The sequence below is a fragment of the Copadichromis virginalis genome, linkage group LG22 (genome assembly GCF_057382275.1).
Source record: "Copadichromis virginalis isolate Kocher_CV1m ecotype Utaka linkage group LG22, C_Virginalis_male_GT1.1, whole genome shotgun sequence".
In the NCBI taxonomy this organism is placed as follows: Eukaryota; Metazoa; Chordata; class Actinopteri; order Cichliformes; family Cichlidae; genus Copadichromis; species Copadichromis virginalis.
In genome coordinates, this window is record NC_140638.1 from 23,752,988 (window position 1) to 23,773,017 (window position 20,030).

The 20,030-nt window shown below is 40.8% G+C and overlaps 1 protein-coding gene across 1 annotated transcript in view; it reads right to left on the reverse strand.

Moving 5' to 3' along the window:
• The window catches only part of csmd2 (CUB and Sushi multiple domains 2), a 280,093-nt gene that overhangs the window by 42,924 nt on the left and 217,139 nt on the right, over positions 1 to 20,030 (reverse strand). Inside the window, exons 44-48 of the mRNA XM_085446711.1 lie at positions 19,505 to 19,693; positions 9,066 to 9,243; positions 7,678 to 7,823; positions 7,504 to 7,584; positions 6,868 to 6,981 (exon numbers count right to left, since the gene is read on the reverse strand). Coding sequence (XP_085302837.1) covers positions 6,868 to 6,981; positions 7,504 to 7,584; positions 7,678 to 7,823; positions 9,066 to 9,243; positions 19,505 to 19,693 — 708 coding nt within the window. The remainder of the gene's footprint in view (positions 1 to 6,867; positions 6,982 to 7,503; positions 7,585 to 7,677; positions 7,824 to 9,065; positions 9,244 to 19,504; positions 19,694 to 20,030) is intronic.

Consider the following 20,030-nt stretch of genomic DNA (forward strand, 5'->3'; position numbering starts at 1 on the left):
CTTGCAGGACGTCTCCATGACATCCTTTGACATTTTCTAGTGGTTTCATTCCATATTATCAGACAGCACGCAGCGCTCCTGTCTGTTGTGTTTTTGCTGCAGTGCTGTAAAGCCAACCTTTTAATCTGACAGAGATGTCTGCATGCACACTGCAGCCCCATAAACAAGCTGCAAAATGAAAGGATGCAACATGCTGTTATGGCGACACAATGCAACAGCTACACTGTTTGTTTAAATACTACTTGTCTTCACTGTGTCTATATGCATAGAGAAGATGAAGCTGATGTGTAATAACACTTTCAACAAAGCTAAAAAAATCTCTGTAGTTGCACACAAACATTAAAAAAGGATTTTTCTACTGCTGTGATTACAGCTTTCAATAGTTTCCATAGAAAATTATCTAAGAACAAATTTTGCCATACCTAACAGTATTTAACTGTTTTAACACAGAAGCCCTGCTGCAACTCAATTTAAATTGCACTGAATTCAAGTCATCCAAGTCATGGTAATCCCATGAATAAACCTTAGCAGAGGTTGTCCCTTAGAAAGGTCATTGAGCCACTATTAATCATGTGTGTCATCACATGAGCCAAGATGGGAAAAAATGCGAAGGTCATTACCTCCAGAGGTTTCGGGTGAAACCACTGTGAGGGCTTGCCCAATCCTATAATGTGACCCTATCAAGTCAGCTGATGCAAGATGACTCTCCACCTTTTGATTTTAGAACTGAGGAAGCCTTATGGATGAGAGGTGCAACATCTTCAAGAAAACCTCAAAGAAGTCCAATCATTTTCTTTCCAACCTCCTTAGACTCAATTCATTGCTATTTATACGGCACCATATAACAACGTGATCTCAAGGTGCTTTATATTGTAAGGTAAAGGCCCTAAAACAATAGAAAGAAAATCCCAACAGTTAGACGAGCCTCTAAAAACAAGCATTTGGTGACTGCGAGAAGGAAAAACCTCCTTTTAACAGGAGAGAACAGGCTCAGGGAGAGGCAGCCATCTGCCGAGCCCGGAGATGAAGGGAGGGAGACAGGACAAAAGACGTGCAACCCAACAGTTTAAGTCCTGTTGAAATTATGAATACATCCATTCCAACTAATAGCAATAAAAAAAGAGTATATTTAAGCTGTTACACGCCAAAGGCTTTAAATTCTTTCATTGGAGAAATCATTAAAAACACACACACATACATAAAAATGTACTGACAAACCGCTTAAAACAGCACTTACTCGACCAGGTGCTCTCTCTGCATGCGCATAGATTTTTTTGCAAGCATTTGTGTTTGTCAAACAAATGTGGCAGAAAACTTTGCTTGGGGTATAAAGTATCTGCCGTGTGCTGCAATTTTAATACCCATGCACTGTTTTACCTTAGGGCAAAGGAAGCACTTGGCACTTTGAGGTCCTTCACAACAGCTGAGAAATCCTGAATTCTCTGACTGGAGCTCAAGCTGTGTGCCTCTTTTCTTGAGCAATGTGACGCGACTATTAACTTGTAAATAGGTGAGCCTGTGTGTGTGAATGAACAGTTGTGCATGCCTTGGTTTGTTCATCATCTTCTCTGTGTTCATAGGGGAAAAAGATTATGAAATTTGCATAAAAATATGGCAGAAAGCCTTGGTTTAAACAGCATCTGCAAATAATTCTTCCCGTTTGTTTTACTGGGGTTGGCGTGTCAGCTAGATGGGATTTATTCCCTCAGGAAATTTCGGATAATGTCAGGTAAGCTGGCATGTAAGAATTATTTTCTGTCAAATGTAACCATTTGTTGCATTTGCTACATTTCCCTAAGTATAATGCTTCCAAACAAACAATTAATATTTTTCAGTGTTCTTCATCAACCAAAAACAGCAGTTTTGTCTAAAAAAAAAAGAAAAAGAAAAAAAGAAAAAAGAAAATAGCCTGGCAAAGTACCACTTCTGGCATCGACTTCTGGAAGTAAAGCAACATTAATCACCTATGATCCTAAATTCTGAGAAGACATTCCCCAAGTCTGCAAAAATCATTTACAACGTCAAGCCCCTCAGTGGATATGAGTCAAAAAGGTTTAAATCCGTCAGCGATAGTGGAAGTGATTGCACCTGGAAGTGGCATATAAAATCTAAGAGTGAAGTTCATTAAATGATCAATTCTCCAAGGATGAGATATGTGTTGTCAGTGACCTTTCAGAAAGCCTGGATGTGTCTTCAAAACTCACTTCAGCTTGTCTCGGAGCTGATGGAAAGAGATGGGCAGGGGCGCTTATCTATAGGCTGCTACTTATTAAACTAATCCATTTTGAAATGAAGCATCACTCTGGCTATAAACAAAAGGGTATTAGGGGACAAATCTGACAGCTGGAAAAAAGAAAAAGAAAAAGAAAGTGTGTGTGTGTGAGGGGGGGTGCTTCGACACACAAGGTGAGATCAACCCTGATAGAGCTCAAAATGAAATCTCACTTTAATGAGACGAGGAGCGGAATAAACAGGCAGCAGGGACAGCGTTCTGTGAAGCGTCCCTTCTGTTTGTGGGGAAACTGTTCAAAGTTTGCAAATATCTTCCCAATCAAACTGCCCCTATACATAAATCTACTATATGTATCAAGCTTGAACTGCTGCATTGCCGTTGAGATGGCTTTTAATTAGCATAAGCCGAGGTCTGATAATGAGACGAATGAATAGGAAGGGCCACAACATAAGTATTAATGTGGATCAGGGCCTAACAACTCTTAGAAGTCAGGGATGACAATGAAGATGGGAAACGAAGGGGGTAGCTGTAATCCATTCTAACAAAAGAAGACAGGGGCAGAGAGAGAGGGGAAAAAAATCGGAGCGGAAGAGAGATAAATGAAGAGGCGAGAAAAACAAAAGGGGACAGGGATGAAGAAAGCTACTGTAACTAGCTGGGAAAGTAATGTGATGGATTATTATGCAGGTTTTAACCAGAAATCTGTCTGGGGGATAAACACAGGGATTTGGACTCATCAGAGCTCATTGTGTTTTCATTAATGAATTCAAGCAACACTTTGTACTGATGCTGCAGCTTTGTGTGTGTGATGCCTGAACTCCCTGTGGTCTCTGCAGACAGCAAATGTAGTTAAGGGCCGTGGGTCCAATACAACCCAGTGTAATCAAATAGAAGGGAAATCAAATGCTGAACCAAGCCACCGGTTGCTCCGATGGCAGCAAATACCCATCTGGATGACTGGCAACTGTTCTCTGAATTAAACAGCTAAAAAACTAAAGTTACTGTGTGTCAGTGTTTACATATTTATGATGGTAGGTTTTATTTCTCTGCCTGTATGCCAGGTTTTTGGGAAGGTAGAGACAGATAGATCTGGGTATTGACAGACACCTGTGTGTTATAAAGTGTGTGGGAATGCACGGCGCTCTGTTTTCAAGCAGCCTCAGACAATGACAAAGAAAGTCTGGGGAACAAAGGCTACATGTGTTATGTAAGAACATAAGTCTGATGTTAGTGAGTCATGGGAGAGAAGTGAGTGTCGAGTGAGGGAGGAGGGGAATGCAGAGGATGAGAGAGGATGCTGGCGCCGAGGGGGCAAGGAACACTGCAGACCCGGCAGTGGTTCCAGGGCTGCACTCTTGGAAGACTGTCACAGAATGACAACATCCAACGCTGCGTAACCCAGACACCAGCTAGACCGGCGTGGAGGTGCATACAGTATATGTATACAGCGACTCGGTGTGTGTTTGTGTGCGGGGAGTGAGGGCTGCTAAATGTGCAGGGAGGGTTTTGCTTGTCAGAGCTAGAAGTGGTGATTTGATAGGTGCAGCTGCAGCCGGCATGTCCCCTGCATTTCAATGAGCTGTTGCTCTTCGTCTCTTCACTGCCCTCCAACTAAGTCTCTCCCTGTCTCCCTTTCTCGCCTTGCTTTTAAACTCTAGCCCCACTCTCACTTACTCACTACCCTTCTGCTCATTTAGCAATTTCTCCTCCATCTTTTCCAGGCCAGTTTTTGGCTTTTTCCAGCGTATCCAGAGTTATACTCAAACTGCTCTCTTCCTATCGGTTTATCTTTTGACCCTCTTCTCTCTCCCTCTCATTCGAGCATCGTCTTTTAACTTTTTCTCTGCTTTCAGCTCCCTAAAAAAAGCTAATAAAAGCTGGAGAAAAGGGGAGCAGGAGGTGGGTTGTCTGTTCTCAGTACATTAGTCAGCACAAAGGGAAACAAATTGTTGAAGGGAATTTTGCAACTGAACCTATATTAAAAGCCTAAAAAAATTACTGGATTTTATGCATTAGTTTGATTCAATTTTATTTATTTAGCGCCAAATCACAACAACAGTTGCCTCAAAGTACTTTATATTATAAGTTAAAGAGCCTACAACAACACAGAGAAAACTCCAACAATTAGATGACCCCTTTGAGCAATCACTTAGCGATGGTGGGAAGAAAAAAAATCCTGTTAACAAGAAGAACCCTTCAGCAGAACTAGATTTAGGGAGGGGCAACCATCTGCCAATGTTCCATGATTGTAAACACTGTAGGCTTATTCTTGCACATATAGAGGTGCAAATATCTGTCTGTGGGGTAAAAATGGGTGGCAAATAAATCCAGGGAACATACATACAAGGGACTGCCTTGTTCCTCTCGCTTTTTGACACTTTCGGTATTCTCCGTTCTGCCTCTCACTGGGTGTCCTAAGCACTTTCCACATCTCCATTATTAGCCTACACATAGTTCCTCTTCCCCTTTCATTACCCTCTTGCTTTCGTCTAATTCTTTTTTGTATCTCTCTCCTTTTTCACCTCATGCTGAGAGCTTTGCATATTTTTCCTATTTAGTACACTAAATTAGTTGCATTTATCAAACTTCGCCTAAACCTCCCTCTCGCCCACCACCTAACCCACAAACAGAACGGGACACACGAAGCATTCTTAAATGAGACACACATTTCCAATAAAGAAAGAAAGAAAATGAAAGATACGCTTTTATGATACTGTGAAGCACAAACCCCTTTATGCACCCAGACTCTCGCCCCGAGGAAAAGTAGCGTGCACAACGTGCAGCATTACGATGTTATAGCGCGTGCGGTGGGTGCTGCATTCCTCTGGGAGGACGATATCTCAGCATGTAGAGAGCGCCACAGCAGCCGCGCTCGGCCTCACGGGACCCAAGCATCATCCGCCAAGATGGGAAATGGTACCAAGCTGATATCTGGCTGTCGCTCCCTGACTACAGGCAAAAAAGGGTACCCGCAGGAGCAAGAAAAGAGGCGAAGCTCCATGTTTGAGTCATCAGTCCATGATTAGAGCTAAGGGATACATAACACTGCAGAAAATAAACTCATACAGTCCCTCTTGGAGGATGAAGGCAGTGTTGACTTGTGCTACATATAAAACATTATGATTCATCAGACTCGAAAATGGTTCGATGCATCTTAAGATATATATTATGTAAACAAACCACATCACTGCATTTGGTGCTTAAACATTTTGTGTGTTCATATTCAGACTGGCCCTGTTGTTTCTGTGCTGGTGCACGTAGAATGTGTGTTTTTTACACCATGTGCTTGATGCTATTTGATCAGCTTAAATGTAGGAGAGGATAAAAATGGTACAGGCAGATAGGATTACTTTGGAATACTGTAAGTTATTTCTTTTGACAGTAAAGTGTCTTAACTATCACAAGAACTCATAACCAGTAGGACTTACCTATACCATATATAGTTCTGACATACTGTTTATTTCACAGCAGCAGAACCCATTTGTCTTCTTGGTGCTTTTTAGGCAAAATATACACTTAGTGGCAGTTACATGTTGCTAGAAGAGGTTAGACCCTATTTTTCTTGGTGCTTGAAACATTTCTCAGAGATTTTGGTACATGATACATGATAGCGTCACACAGTTAATGCAGATTTGTCAGCTGGACATTCATGATATGAATCTCCCCTCCCACCACATCCCAAAGGTGCTCTATTGGATCTGACTGAGATCTAGTGACTGTGGAGGCCACTTGAGTACACTGAACTCGATGTCATGTTAAAAAATCAGTGTAAGATTATTTGCCTTTTGTGGCATGGCATGTTATGATGCTAGAAGCAGCCAGAAGAGGTCATAAAAGGATGGACATAGTCAGCAACAGTACTGCGGTAGGCAGGGGCATTAAACAACTGCCATACAGAAGCCCAAATTGTCAAGAAAATGTTGCCAAAACGAATACACCTTCACCATCAAACTGAACTCTTAATACAACAGAGGATGGATCTGTGCTTTCGTGTTCTTTATGCTGTTTTCTGACCCCACTATCCAAACGTTGCAGCAGAGATCATGACTCATCAGACCAGCCAGTGATTTTTCCATGTTGTTATTATCAGCTCGAAACAGTCTGACCTCTGGTAAGGCATTTTCTCTAGTATATCAACAATTTCTGAAACAAATCCATGCCACATTCAAAATCTCTAAAATGACCGTTCATCCCCATTCTGAAGCTCGGATTGAATTTTTGCAGGTTGTCCTCACTATGTCTACATGCCTAAATGCAATGAAATGCTACCATGTGATCAAATATTTGTCCTAATGAGCAGTTAAACAGTAATACCTAATGAAGTGGCCAGTGAGTTTATATTTAGGCCATGAGGTAAAATCCCAGTAGACCAGCTGATCTCATTGGTGGCCCCTGATGACTCAACCTTATGAACATTGGCAAATTTGATGTAGGGTACACTAGTTAAGGTGCTTTAGCCTTCTGCAAGATCCTTCACAACCCATCACCATACTGTGTCCAACTCAGTGTTGTATACGTCACAAAAATCACCTCCCAACCCTTGTTTGATGTGTACAAGTGTGCTCAAAGCTAGGATATCCAGGGATATATCAATGGTACTCCAGGATGTTTTCAAGTTGTAAACAAACACTTACCATCACATGAGGGTGGAGGGCCCTCAAATTCCAAATGTGTACCTAGCCGACAGGTCAGGATGCTGTTTCCACTTAATTGGTATCCTGGGAGACATCGGTAGCGCACTATATCACCTGAAAACAGTGACGGACAAAGGAGAGCAACAGTCAAGGTCAAGGTCAGAAGCAGTAGCATTAACTGTTATGATACATGTAAAAAGTGCTCCTTATAAAGGATTCTATAACAATACAGAAGTTATCATCAGTCATGTGTTTCAGTGAAAACTGGGATGAATCTGTGGACACAAAAATCCCCATGGGATCCTACAGACACTATGTCAGTGTTGCTACGTTTATGCCTCTGAATAATAAAGGTCAAATAGCTACACAAATACAGAAACAGGAATTCATCTCTGTTGTCTTCAAAGGGAATGAGATCACCTGCCCTAGGTGATGCATTTGAGGTGTGTCTGAATGGACTGTGTATTCAGCGAACCTAGGCAATAAAAACAGCCAAAGTTAGAAGCTTCATGAATGCTTCAAAATGCTACGGTTCTGCAAATCTGCATGGGAACAACATTAAATACAAAAAGGCAGAAGTGTCAGTGCCATTGTGTTTAAGTGCATGGGTCTTATTGTGACAGCATTTCCACCTACCAATTTTAAATTCCTTGCTTGCCATCAGAATCTCAGCATTAGGAATGATGGAGGGAGGGAGGCAGTACTGTAGTCTGTAAGCTGTGAGTGCATCAAAGACATGAAAGGAGTTAAACAAAGAATGTATGTAAATCAAGAGCTAGAAACAAAGCTAGATCCACACCATGTACAAACCTTGATAGCTGATACGAAAGAGTCCACCCTTCTCTGTATTACTACGGAACCGTATCAGCACCTGATTAGATGTGCTGCTGGGTGGGTCGTTGGGCTCTCCATCAGTAAACACACCTAGTTTCCTGGCTGTTTCTTGTGGACCATCCCTAAAAATGGAGGAATGTTGCAAGTCAACCATAAATGCAAAAACAACAATACACTGGAAACACCAGTCTATGCTCCAGAGCTCACTTGTATAGAAGCCATAAAGAACCTTAAGGGTCTGTGATGCAAACAAACTACTAAGCCACATGCCAGATTATTGTCAAGCAGCTTCAGAAGAGTATAATCAAGCTGCTCACACTTCAACAAACCCAAAGAGATTACCCCTCACCTGTTTTGGATGATTATGTTAAAATAAGGTAGAATTTGAGATACAGTAAGCGTGGAGTGACAGGTCTCGACTGTGGTGCTCCTGCTAACAGCTATCCAAAGGGAGTGTCTCTGGAAGCTGTGGCCCAGCCTTGGCAGTCCCCTGGTGTGGGCATGGCCGATTAAGCCAGCTCCCAGATTCCTGCCACAACCATTCAGCTTAAAAACCATCTGTCTTTGGCTGTCAGACTGGGCATGGGAGATTACAAGCAGCTCTGGAAACGGCTGGCTAGGGACTTCTGCCTGACAGCACTCTAGCCAAGCCGCCATTAAGGGGCCCATTTCCTTGGCTCAGTAGTTCAGTGGATAGATACACAGCGGTGGTAGCTGGAAAATGGGGAACAAGATAGTCCCCCATCTTGGCTCTGTAGGAACTAGCTGGGAAAGATCAGCACAGCGGGGACCATTTAGAGATGAGAAACAATACGATAGAAAGTGGACATTTTGGCTCGCTTTAGCCATGTTGACTTAAATTATCGGTGGTCTAAAAAAGCCTCAAACAAATTTCTATGAGTAGCGCAAACAGTTAAACGTAGATGTCACCAGAAAACCATGTGGATCTTTCATGTGGTCATGTTGCCAGGTTGGCTGGCAGTCAGACCTCCTGTCTCACTGAGAGCTGGGACCTTTGGAAGCTTTGGAGGATCAACTAGAACTGGCAAACATCGTGTATGCAAAAACCTGGCTTTGGTGCCACATATGGCAATTTTAACCATGTATTATGGAGGTGATGAAAGGAAGCTTTACCCACTGATGCTCAGTCAAGCACAAAGGCAAAAGTGTATTTAACACATCGTATTAAAAGACAAAAACAACAAATAATCAAAGATTAAAGAAAGCCTGATAACAAGTTCTTGAGAATTTTTTGAGACGATGGTGAAGTTTAATATTGCTTTCCTCAAAATAACAAACTGTCCGCATTGTCTCATTGAAACTATTTCTGCATATCTGGAGCCTGTTACTCTGTCATTTCTTACCAGACAGTAATGAAGTCGTGTGGCCCATGAACTTGAAGGAGGGAGAAGGTCAGTTTGATGCCAAATCCAGGAGCCACAGTAATCAGCCAGGAGCAGTCAGCTGAGCTTGGATACTCCTCAGGGTAACCCGGGGAAAAGATGGTCCCATTGTCTGATGTGATGTTCCCACCACAAGGCACTGAGAGAGGGCGGTGAAGACAGGGAAAGTGTATATTTTATATAGGCAGGACAGATACATTAGGGTTGATACATAATTCAGGCACAATCAGCGAAAAAAGAGTTTTTCATCCCTCTCTCCTCCTGCTTCTCTGCTCAGTGTCTCTTTCCCACTCTCCTTCACTTTTCGACTGGTGCCCAGGCACTTGTCTGAGCTAAAGATTAGCCAGTAAAGCCTGTTAGTAAGTGGGGAGTTGGATGGAGTGTTTTGCTAAGATAAGGCCTCAACCCTTTCCCATTGGGGCAGTAGAGAGGGAGTATGGAGATGAGGCGAGGGTTTTATGTGGACGAGGCTTTTGAGGTGTGTGTGTGTGTGTTTGTGTGTATATATGTACAGCAAGTGTAGAAGGGGTAGATATGTGTGAGTGTGCAAACTCTGAGTGACAGGAAAAGGTTACAAGTGCGTGTACACTGATCTGATCTGGCAACACTAGAACCCCACACGTCGATACATGCCTGATACCCTTGAGTAAAAAACAACAACAACAAAAGAAAAAAAACAACTGCACAATCACAAACAGTAAATCACACTCAACCACTATTCATTGCATCACATAAATGTCTTCATTTGCTTTGGAAATGAACAAATCCTTCACAGTCCCCAGGAATTTCTAACCACAGCTCAGCATTGCATAAAAATATATCTAGTCTAGCTTCCTGAAAAAAGCCATATTATTTCTGCCAGTAATTTTGTTGTTTTGATGTGTATTAAATCTATCAAGCCCAAAGAAGAAAACACAATCACGCAGCACTGCGCAATCTGAACACTCTCTATCTCGCTTACTCTTTTTTTAAAAGACTAAAACACCTAAAACACTTTTAAAACACCATTCACTTTCTGATCTAGTAATAATGAATTCCCGTTTAAACCTAGATTTCTATTGAAACATTTCCAGTTCTTCTTTAAATATCTTCTTAGGCTTTCATGTGCACAAACTTTAATCATTAACCACCTTATTCTGTATACGTCACTTCCTGCAACCTCTAGTTTGTATATGTATTAATCCTTTTCAGAACAGTTAAATTATATGCTTCCATGATTCCAGAAACTTAACAAAGTTCAAATGCATGAATTTAGCAGTTTCCATTAAGGCTGCAAGACATTACAACCATTTTTCCAACATGCTAGTTAGGAGCATTACCACTTGTGACTGCACTTATTACGTTACTAGCAGAGGATCTCATTATGGTCACAGACCAGCCAGTAATTTTAAATGACTGTTATCTGCAAACACATCCCTGTAACTGGCCTCAAATTATGCCATCCATAGACATATTTTAAATATCCCTTCAAGGAGATCCGAACAATCGTGCTGGTGGGCAAATGGAAACCTCATATTCACTGTGGTGGGGCACAGAAATTTAGAGAGCGTAGTAATCGCAGTAGTGCAGGAATCAACCCAGAAGAGGTTTTCAGCTTGAGGACACACCCTTGCATGTTTTATCCTTGCGTTTGTCTTTCAGGTTATATGTTGTGGGCCGCGTGTTCACATTATAAAACTGCCAATTGTATTCCTGTAGCGGAGCGGCCCTTCTGCTGCTGCATCACCTGTTAAATGAGCTATCGATCAGGCCTATTGATTAAACCAAAGACACTCTATGGAGTTGCACCTCCGGTTGACGCATTGACTGTAAAGCTACTTAAGACTTGTGTGAAGAAGAGTATATGTTTGCTTGTGGAGTTGAACAGGCGTGAACAGAAGAGAAAAATTCAGTCGACTATCTCTTAAAAAACAGAAAACAGCAGCATATTAGCGCCAAAACTTCACATGTTGGAACTCCTCATGTCAGTCTTAATACCAAATCAAACAAATTAATTGTGTCCAAATGAGTCTAAATGAAATCTTTTTAACTCCAAAAAGGTTAGTCCATCTAAAGCGAGGCCTTGGACATTATTAATTTATTACAACATTCACACATGTTAACCCACACAGATGAGAATTGACAGGATCCTTTACCAGCTAGAAAGCTGTTGGGTCATAATAATATAGAAGTTTAATCAATCAATTAATCTTTATTTATAAAGCACTTTTCATACAGAAAAAATGTAGCACAAAGTGTCTTACATAGTTAAAAGCAGCCCACCCCACCCTCCAACTCACTCCCCACACTCTCAATACACATATATCCCCCCACCCCCACCCACACACACATACACACACGCGCACACTTAAAGAGTAAAAATTGGGCTGGGCTCGCATGAGCCAAGTGAGGAAACATTATAACAGAGAGCCGTCTGCACCGGGAGCCGGTCACAGACCGCAGCCTCCGGGCTGGGCACACAGCAGGAGGGAGGCCAAGGAGCCCCCCAACCAGGCTGAGAGGACCCCAGAGACCAGCAGCCACGGTCAATAACAGCCCCGGTGCAGAGAGCGCCCTCCGAGGAAACACTGGAGATATGACGCAATACGATATATACAGGGTAAAATGATAAAATAAATAAGAACAGGATACAATATAAATATAAATATAAATAGAGTAAGAAGATTAAAAAATGAATAAGAATAAAATCAAGAAATATTAGGTAAATCCTAAATTAATAATAGAATAACAGGATAGAATAAATAAGCATAAAAAATAAATAAACGCTAAGTAAAAGCTAAATTAAAAAGGTGGGTCTTGAGCCTGTTCTTAAAAACATGTACGTTCTCTGCGGCCCTGAGCTCCTCCGGCAGGCTGTTCCACAGACGAGGACCATACCACTGAAAAGCTGCCTCTCCGTGAGTATGTGTCCTGACTTTAGGGACAATCAAAAGGCCAGTACCAGAGGACCTCAGGGTCCGCGAGGGTTCGTATGGTAAAAGCAGATCTGAGAGATAAGAAGGCCCAAGACCATTAAGACATTTAAAAACCAATAAAAGAACTTTAAAATCGATCCTGAAACACACGGGGAGCCAGTGCAGCGATTCTAAAACCGGTGTAATGTGGGCCCGCCCTCTGGTCTTCGTCAGCACACGAGCTGCCGAGTTTTGCAAGAGTTGTAAAGTTGAAATATTCTTCTTAGGAAGACCAGAGAGCAGGGCATTACAGTAATCAATGCGACTGGTAATAAAAGCATGCATCAGCATCTCTGTGTTGGCCTGAGAGAGAATAGGGCGGACTCTGGCTATATTTTTTAGATGATAAAATCCAATTTTGGTTACATGTTTAACATGTGGGATAAAACCAAGCTCAGAGTCAAAAATAACACCCAGGTTTTTCACTTGTAGCGAAGGACATAGTGAAAATGCCTCTAATTTAGACAAGAGTTTCTCTCTCTGAGCCTCAGGACCGACAATTAAAACTTCAGTTTTGTCCTGGTTAAGCTGTAAAAAGTTTTCTGCCATCCAAGATCTTATATCCAAGATACAGTTAAAAAGGGCATCCATTGGTCTGGTGTCATCAGGAGACACGGAGATGTACAGCTGCGTGTCATCAGCGTAACTGTGGAAGTTCACTCCATGCCTCCTGATGACACTGCCGAGAGGCAACATATACAAATTAAAAAGTACAGGGCCTAGAACCGACCCTTGAGGCACACCACATGTCATTTCATGGATCTTAGAGGAGCATGTATCCATACTCACCATAAAAGATCTGTCAGAGAGATAGGAAGTGAACCAGTTGTGTACAGCACCAGAGAGGCCCACCATGTGTTTTAGTCTGTTTTTAAACAGACTAAAACACATGGTCTACTGTATCAAAGGCTGCGCTTAGATCCAGTAGCAACAGGACTGAGAGCTTTTGGGCGTCCCAGTTACATCTAAGATCATTTAAAACCTTTAGGAGAGCAGTCTCTGTGCTGTGGTTCACCCTAAATCCAGACTGGAATATCTCCAGGATCTGTCTATCATTGAGAAAATCAGTAATCTGAGTAAAAACAAGTTTTTCTAAGACTTTACTTAAAAATGGTAAGTTGGATACAGGTCTGTAGTTATTAAAATCATTACAATCCAAATTGCTCTTCTTCAGAAGGGGCCTCACCACCGCCGTTTTAAAGGCAGCAGGGAAGACACCCAACTGAAGAGAGCAATTCATCATGTATAAAAGCTCAGCCTCAAAAAATCCATAAAGTGTTTTAAAGAGTGAAGAAGGGATTGGATCTAAAAGACATGTGGTGGGTCTCACTGTGGAGAAAACCTTCTGAAAGTTCTCAGCATTAACCAGGACAAAGCTGTCCAGTGTCTCCTCAGGTACAATCGAGCCCTCAGATGTGTTTACAATCATATCGCGATTAGATAAAATATCAGATCTGATGGCGCTGATTTTTCCCCTGAAGTGGTCTGCAAACTGCTCACAGAGCGAGGCTGTGGGGGTTCTTTTGGAGCTTTTAAAATCAGGGTTAAATAAATGATCTATGGTGGAAAAGAGGACCTTGGGATTATTTTTGTTATTACTGATTATTTTGGCGAAGTATGAATTTCTTGACTTCCTTAATGTATTATTGTACATTTTAAGTTGCTCGCAAAATATTTGATGGTTGATATTATTTTTATTTTTCCTCCATCTCCTTTCTGCTGCCCTGCAATTTCTTTTGAGTTTTTTGTTTAAAGCATTATTATAGCACTTAGTCTGCTGAGAGACAAATTTGAAAATGCCTAAAGTCACTTATTGAGGCAATGGTTCGACCTGGCCTTGTGTATCTCAACAGACCTCCAGTTATCTTTTTAATATGTTCATTTAAGAAAAAGGTCTGTTAATTGCAGCAGTAATAGAGTCACAAGGTGTGCAAAGGAGCCAGCCTCAGAATAACGTGTCCCTGCATGAGCCAGTTTAAAAAAACAACAAGATATGGTTTTTCCAAGGCATGGGGGGGGGGGGCTTTGATTTGTGCATGTCTATGCATGCATTTAAGGGTATGTGTGTGTATACATGTTTATGTATATGTGTGTATATGTGCATGAGCATCTATTTCTTTAAATATGGATATGTTTTGGCATGTTACTGGGGTTATGGAACCAAATATATATGTAGCAAAATGTAGAATTTAAGGTAGGAGGGGAGAAGTTTGTGCTTTTTCCTACTGTTTATTTCCCCTCCTAACTACAGTTTTATCAGTGAGGCCAGGGTGAGCAGGAGAGGAGGGGGGGGGTTGCTGTCTTATTTAATGAATCATTTCAATGTAAGCAGCTCTCTCCTGGAAGTTTCCAGTCTTTTGAATATGTGGCTCTACAGCTGAAGGCCCCATCCAAAGTTGTGTTTCTTAATGTTTACAGGCCTCCCAAATACTGCACAGACTTTTTTAGTGACCTCAGTGAACTGCTGTCTGTGATCTGTGTTGATTTCGACTGTGTAATTATTGTTGGGGATTTTAACATCCATGTGGACAACCCTCAGGACAAAGGGACTAAAGACCTGAGTAACACTCTGGGCAACTTTGGGCTGACTCAGCATGTAACAGAGGCCACACATAATAGAGGACACACTCTTGACCTACTGATCTCCAAGGGCCTGAGCATTTCAAAGGTTACTGTGTCTGATGTGGGCCTGTCTGATCATTACTGCGTTTTCTTTGAAAGTAAAATTTCAGGCCACACAAATATATCAACAACAGTGATCACAAAACGGTGTATAACTGAACACAGTAGTGTGATCTTTAACCAGGTCTTCCCATTAACACCTGACCTGTCCAGAGGTTCAATCAATGAGCTCGTCAATAGCTTCAATGCTAACATGTTAAATGTAATGGACACTATTGCTCCCATTAAGGCGAAGGTTATCTCTGGAAGGAAAAAGTCTCCATGGAGAAACTCCACACTGGTGAAAAATGAAAAAAGAGAGTGTAGGAAAGCTGAGCGCAGATGGAGAAAAACAAACCTCCAGGTTCATTATGAAATCTATAAAGAGAAACTTCACAATTATAATTTACAACTGAGGAATGCAAGGAGGTCCTACTTCTCTGACATCATCACCAAAAACAGTCATAATGCTCAGGTCTTATTTCCTACAGTTGACAGGCTAACAAACCCTCCTGTGTCAGTGGCAGCTGAACTTCATTCGACCATGGCCTGCAATGACTTTGCCAAATTCTTCACAGAAAAAATCCAAAAAATTAGACAAGCAATTGGTACATCAACAGCAGATCCAGGATATGTACTGTGTCCACCAAAAAACTGTTTAAACACCATGAAACAGTTTCAACCTATTAACAGCAAAGTCCTGGAGGACATCTTAGGTCAACTGAACTCCTCTTGCTGTTTAGATGTCCTGCCAACACGTTTTTTCAAAAAGGTCTCAAAGACTTTGGAGTCAGACCTGTTACAGATCGTCAACTTTTCTTTAATGTCAGGTGTGTTTCCAGAACCACTAAAAACTGCTGTAATTAAACCTATACTGAAAAAGGACAATCTTGACAAGACACAAATGAACAACTACAGGCCGATCTCAAATCTCCCATTTTTAAGTAAGATCATTGAAAAAGCAGATTCTCAACAGCTCAATTACTTCTTAAAACAGAATAACTGCTACGATGCCTTCCAGTCAGGTTTTAGACAGAACCACAGCACTGAAACTGCTCTGACCAAAGTGTTCAATGACATATGTCTGAATACAGACAGTGGAAAAAATGTCAGTCTTAGTTTTACTGGATCTCAGTGCAGCATTTGATACAGTTGACCACAACATATTACTCAAATGACTGGAGAACTGGCCAGGTCTTTCAGGAACTGTACTAAACTGGTTCAAAACATACTTAGAAAACAGGAAATACTTTGTATCAATAGGTAACTTCACATCTGAGCAGACAAGTATCACATGTGGAGTTCCCCAAGGTTCCATCTTGGGACCCCTTCTGTTTAACATTTACATGCTCCCACTGGCACAGATTATAAAGAACAACAAAATAAACTATCACAGCTATGCAGATGACACGCAAATATATATCACAATGTCACCAGGAGACCGAGGCCCTGTACAGGCTCTTGGTAAATGCATTGAGGAAATTAATGACTGGCTGTGCCACAATTTTCTCCAGCTAAACAAAAACAAAACTGAGGTAATAGTCTTTGGTGCCAAAGAAAAACGATTACAGGTCACCAGAGAACTTCAATCTATACACCTAAAAACCACAAACCAGGCGAGAAATTTGGGTGTAGTGATGGATGCAGACCTAAACTTAGAAAAACACATTAAGACAATAACAAAATCAGCTTAGTATCACCTTAAGAATATATCAAGGATAAAAGATCTGATGTCTCAACAGGACCTGGAAAAACTAGTCCATGCATTCATCTTTAGCAGGCTTGATTACTGTAACGGCATCTTTACAGGTCTACCTAAAAAATCTGTAAAGGACTCTGCTGCTCGAGTCCTCACTAAGACCAGAAAAGTGGACCACATCAGTCCAGCTCTGAGGTCTTTACACTGGCTGCCTGTCCGTCAGAGGATAGACTTTAAAGTTCTGATGCTGGCCTATAAAGCTCTGAATGGTTTAGGACCAAAATACATCAGTGACCTCCTGACCCAGTATGAACCTTCCAGATCCCTCAGGTCATCTGGATCCGTTTTTTTATCAGTTCCCAGAGTCAGAACCCGACACGCAGAAGCTGCATTCAACTTTTATGCTCCTTATATCTGGAACAAACTCCCAGAAAGCCTCAGATCAGCTGAAACACTCAGTTTATTTAAATCCAGGTTGAAGACTCACCTGTTCTCAGCTGCATTTGAATAAAACACCAAATCCACACTTTTAAGCTTAAATTTCAAAACTTAAATTTTAACTACTGATTTTATCTATTGTTCTGATTTTATCTACTGTTTTTTTGTTTGTTTGTTTTTTAATCAATTTTAAATCATGCTTTTTATTTGTTTTTGTTTTTAATGTCTCTGTAAAGCACTTTGAATCACCTTGTTGTTGAATTGTGTTGAATTGTGCTATATAAATAAACTTGCCTTGCCTATTGAATAAATTTAATAGGATTATTGTTTTGTTTATATTTTTCTGTCGTTTTCGCACTATTGTAACATGTTCATAATAAAGCCTTATTTATATTTATATTTATTCTATATCCATCTACATGTGTGGGTTAATAAGTGTCAAACTACTGGTCAGTTATAAATAAGACCAGAATAAGCTATAACTTGTTGCCTAGTAGCAATAGCAGCCTTGTGTTTGAGCTTATTTCAGTGCTATTTGCTATTAATGAAGAATGGGTAGTTATGGAGACAAAGCATACTAAGCTTTTAATTCATGTACAACTTAGTATAGGTGGCAATGGCAAGGATATTAAAGGAACAGTTATAGAAACTGAAATAAAGGATTACTAAGTGCTTTATGGTTATAATAACGATCTAGTGTGGTACTAATAGAGATGCTAATAACAGAAGTCCTTTTTTCTATTTTGCAGACTTAATTTTTTTCATAGACAAAAGGGTTAAACTGAAAAAGGTGTTTTTCTCAAGTATTTGATATACATATATCATTTTAATAGAATTTATTTTATTTATTGTAACCATATAAAAATAAAAAAACAATCTAAATAAAAAGTACAAAGAGACCAAACAAGAGCACAAATATCTAGTTAATATCTAGTTCTGAGACATGATAATAATGCAAAGTGGGCTAGTGCAGGCAAAATAACAAAAAGAAGTCAAATTTAAATAGTAACATTTATACCCATTGAGAAGAGTATTTTTTTACGTGTTATTAATTTTCAATATGCTATGCCTCTACTGCCACGCATACCGAGCTAACCTTCAGCATGGACGGGAGAAAGAACAGAGTTATGGACATAAATCAGAATTGGATTTGCTCTATGCGCTCCCTGAAGACGAGTCTGGTAGTCTGGGGGTTTCAGGACTGAGTGATTTGTCCTGGATTGATTCTGCATCTGATGGGTTTTCATCTGACAGTTATCCAGAGTCTGCACGACAAGTATGCACTACACAAGTATGCTATAAATAGCCTGCAATTATTGAAGTGGTTATAAAACATGGGCTTCTCTTCGCTCACTCGTGTGTTTGTTCAACAAATTCAACAAGAGCAGAACACGCGCACGGTCAAAGACACACGGAAACCACAATCTGCATGTTTGCGCACAACCCTGAGACGGAAAAGCTTATTGCTCTATTATTTTATTGTCACTTTATGTGAAGCAAACAGGGACTACGGGAAGCATTCCTTATCAAACCCTGTGTTTTAGAATGACCTGTCTGCAGCTTTAATAGCTGAACTCTTGCTGTTTTAGCATTAAACCGAATGTTATTTGGGCATTAGTGTGGTTCAGTTCACAGGTGCATTTATGCCATTAAACAGAGGTATCTCTAACCTCTTCATCAGACCACAAACCAGGCCACAGCATCAGGGCAAAAGTGAAATACGGCAACAGTCAGGACTTATTCAAACACATATCTTCACATACAAGCATATGCCCACTTTGAGTACACATGAATACACAAAATACTGAGTGCATGGATGCATACAGATTACTACATATATGCATTTTAATGGGTAGTATTCATTAGTGAAAATACTGCATTAAGCCAGAATGAAATGAAGCATATTAAATGCTTTATCTATCAGTATTACAAAAATAAACAGTTCATTTATACTAAGTACTGATATCATAGGACAATGCAATAGTATTTGAATAATAACAATACTAATTCTTCCCATTAACATAATTAGAATAAGAATTCTATTATACTACAAGAAGCATATCGCGCACACATGCAAGTATAATTTTCTTTCAGGTCCCTGGAAATAATCTTTCAGCTTCAAACTGGACGTGACTCATGAAAAAGCCCACATACAAGAAAATAGCACGAGTGCGAGAATAAACTCTATCTCCCGTTCCCGGTGCCTTTTCACTCGGTTGCTCCTCCTTTCACTCCCATTTATCTCCCTGCTCGCCCATTCAAAGTTCCAGTGTCACGGCCATCACCTCTCTCTGTAATTTTGCTGGCCTTATTGAATAATCGACGCAAGAATGTGGGTCAAGGACGAGGCGAAAGAACAGCATCCATTACTTTTCCTTTCAATAGAGCCTCTCTTTTATTCATCTTTTATTTGTCTCTGCTTCTCTTTAGCGCGGTATTGATTTTTCGCTGAGGAGTGCTTTGCTTCATTAATAGGGGATAATAATTCAGTTTAATTACATTATTCATAATAGATAATTATTATCTCCATGGCCACACTTTGCTCTAATGATGTAATAGTTCAATACGTTACAGTTTTAAAAGCAAGTTATCTTTTTATTCGTTTAGTTCTGCGCACAGCTGTCCTCTTGTTTGCTCGCATCACTTACCTTCACAGCGAGGGAAAGGGTGATCCCAGTTGCGGGTGGTGCCGTGCTCACAGGTGAGGATGGAATGTCCCGTCAGCTGATACCCGGGCAGACACTCGAAGGAAATAGACTGGCCCACGTTGTAGCCAGCACCCACCACCACCCCGTAGCGAAAAGGCTCTGGATCTGGGCACTCCTGTAGCTCATAAGCTAAGGGAAAAAGAAGAGAACTTTGCGATTAAAGCTAGATACATTCATACAGCTATGAAACTTAAACAGAGAATCATATTATTTTCACATCAACAAAGTCGATCAGGAAAGTACGTTTCCTAAAGGCTCACTGTTCTGATGATTGCTGTGGTTGTGAACGCTACCCGCATGGATGTTCAAATAGTTTTTCTCTTACTGTCTGAAGTTAGCTAACAGTAGCTTTCAAACCACTAACGACTTGCCTTAATGTGTGAATACTCAGCTTCCAGACAACAACACTGTTATAGCGGAGGATCCTCTATTTTTATTTCCCACTTTCAATTCCCCTTCATCATGT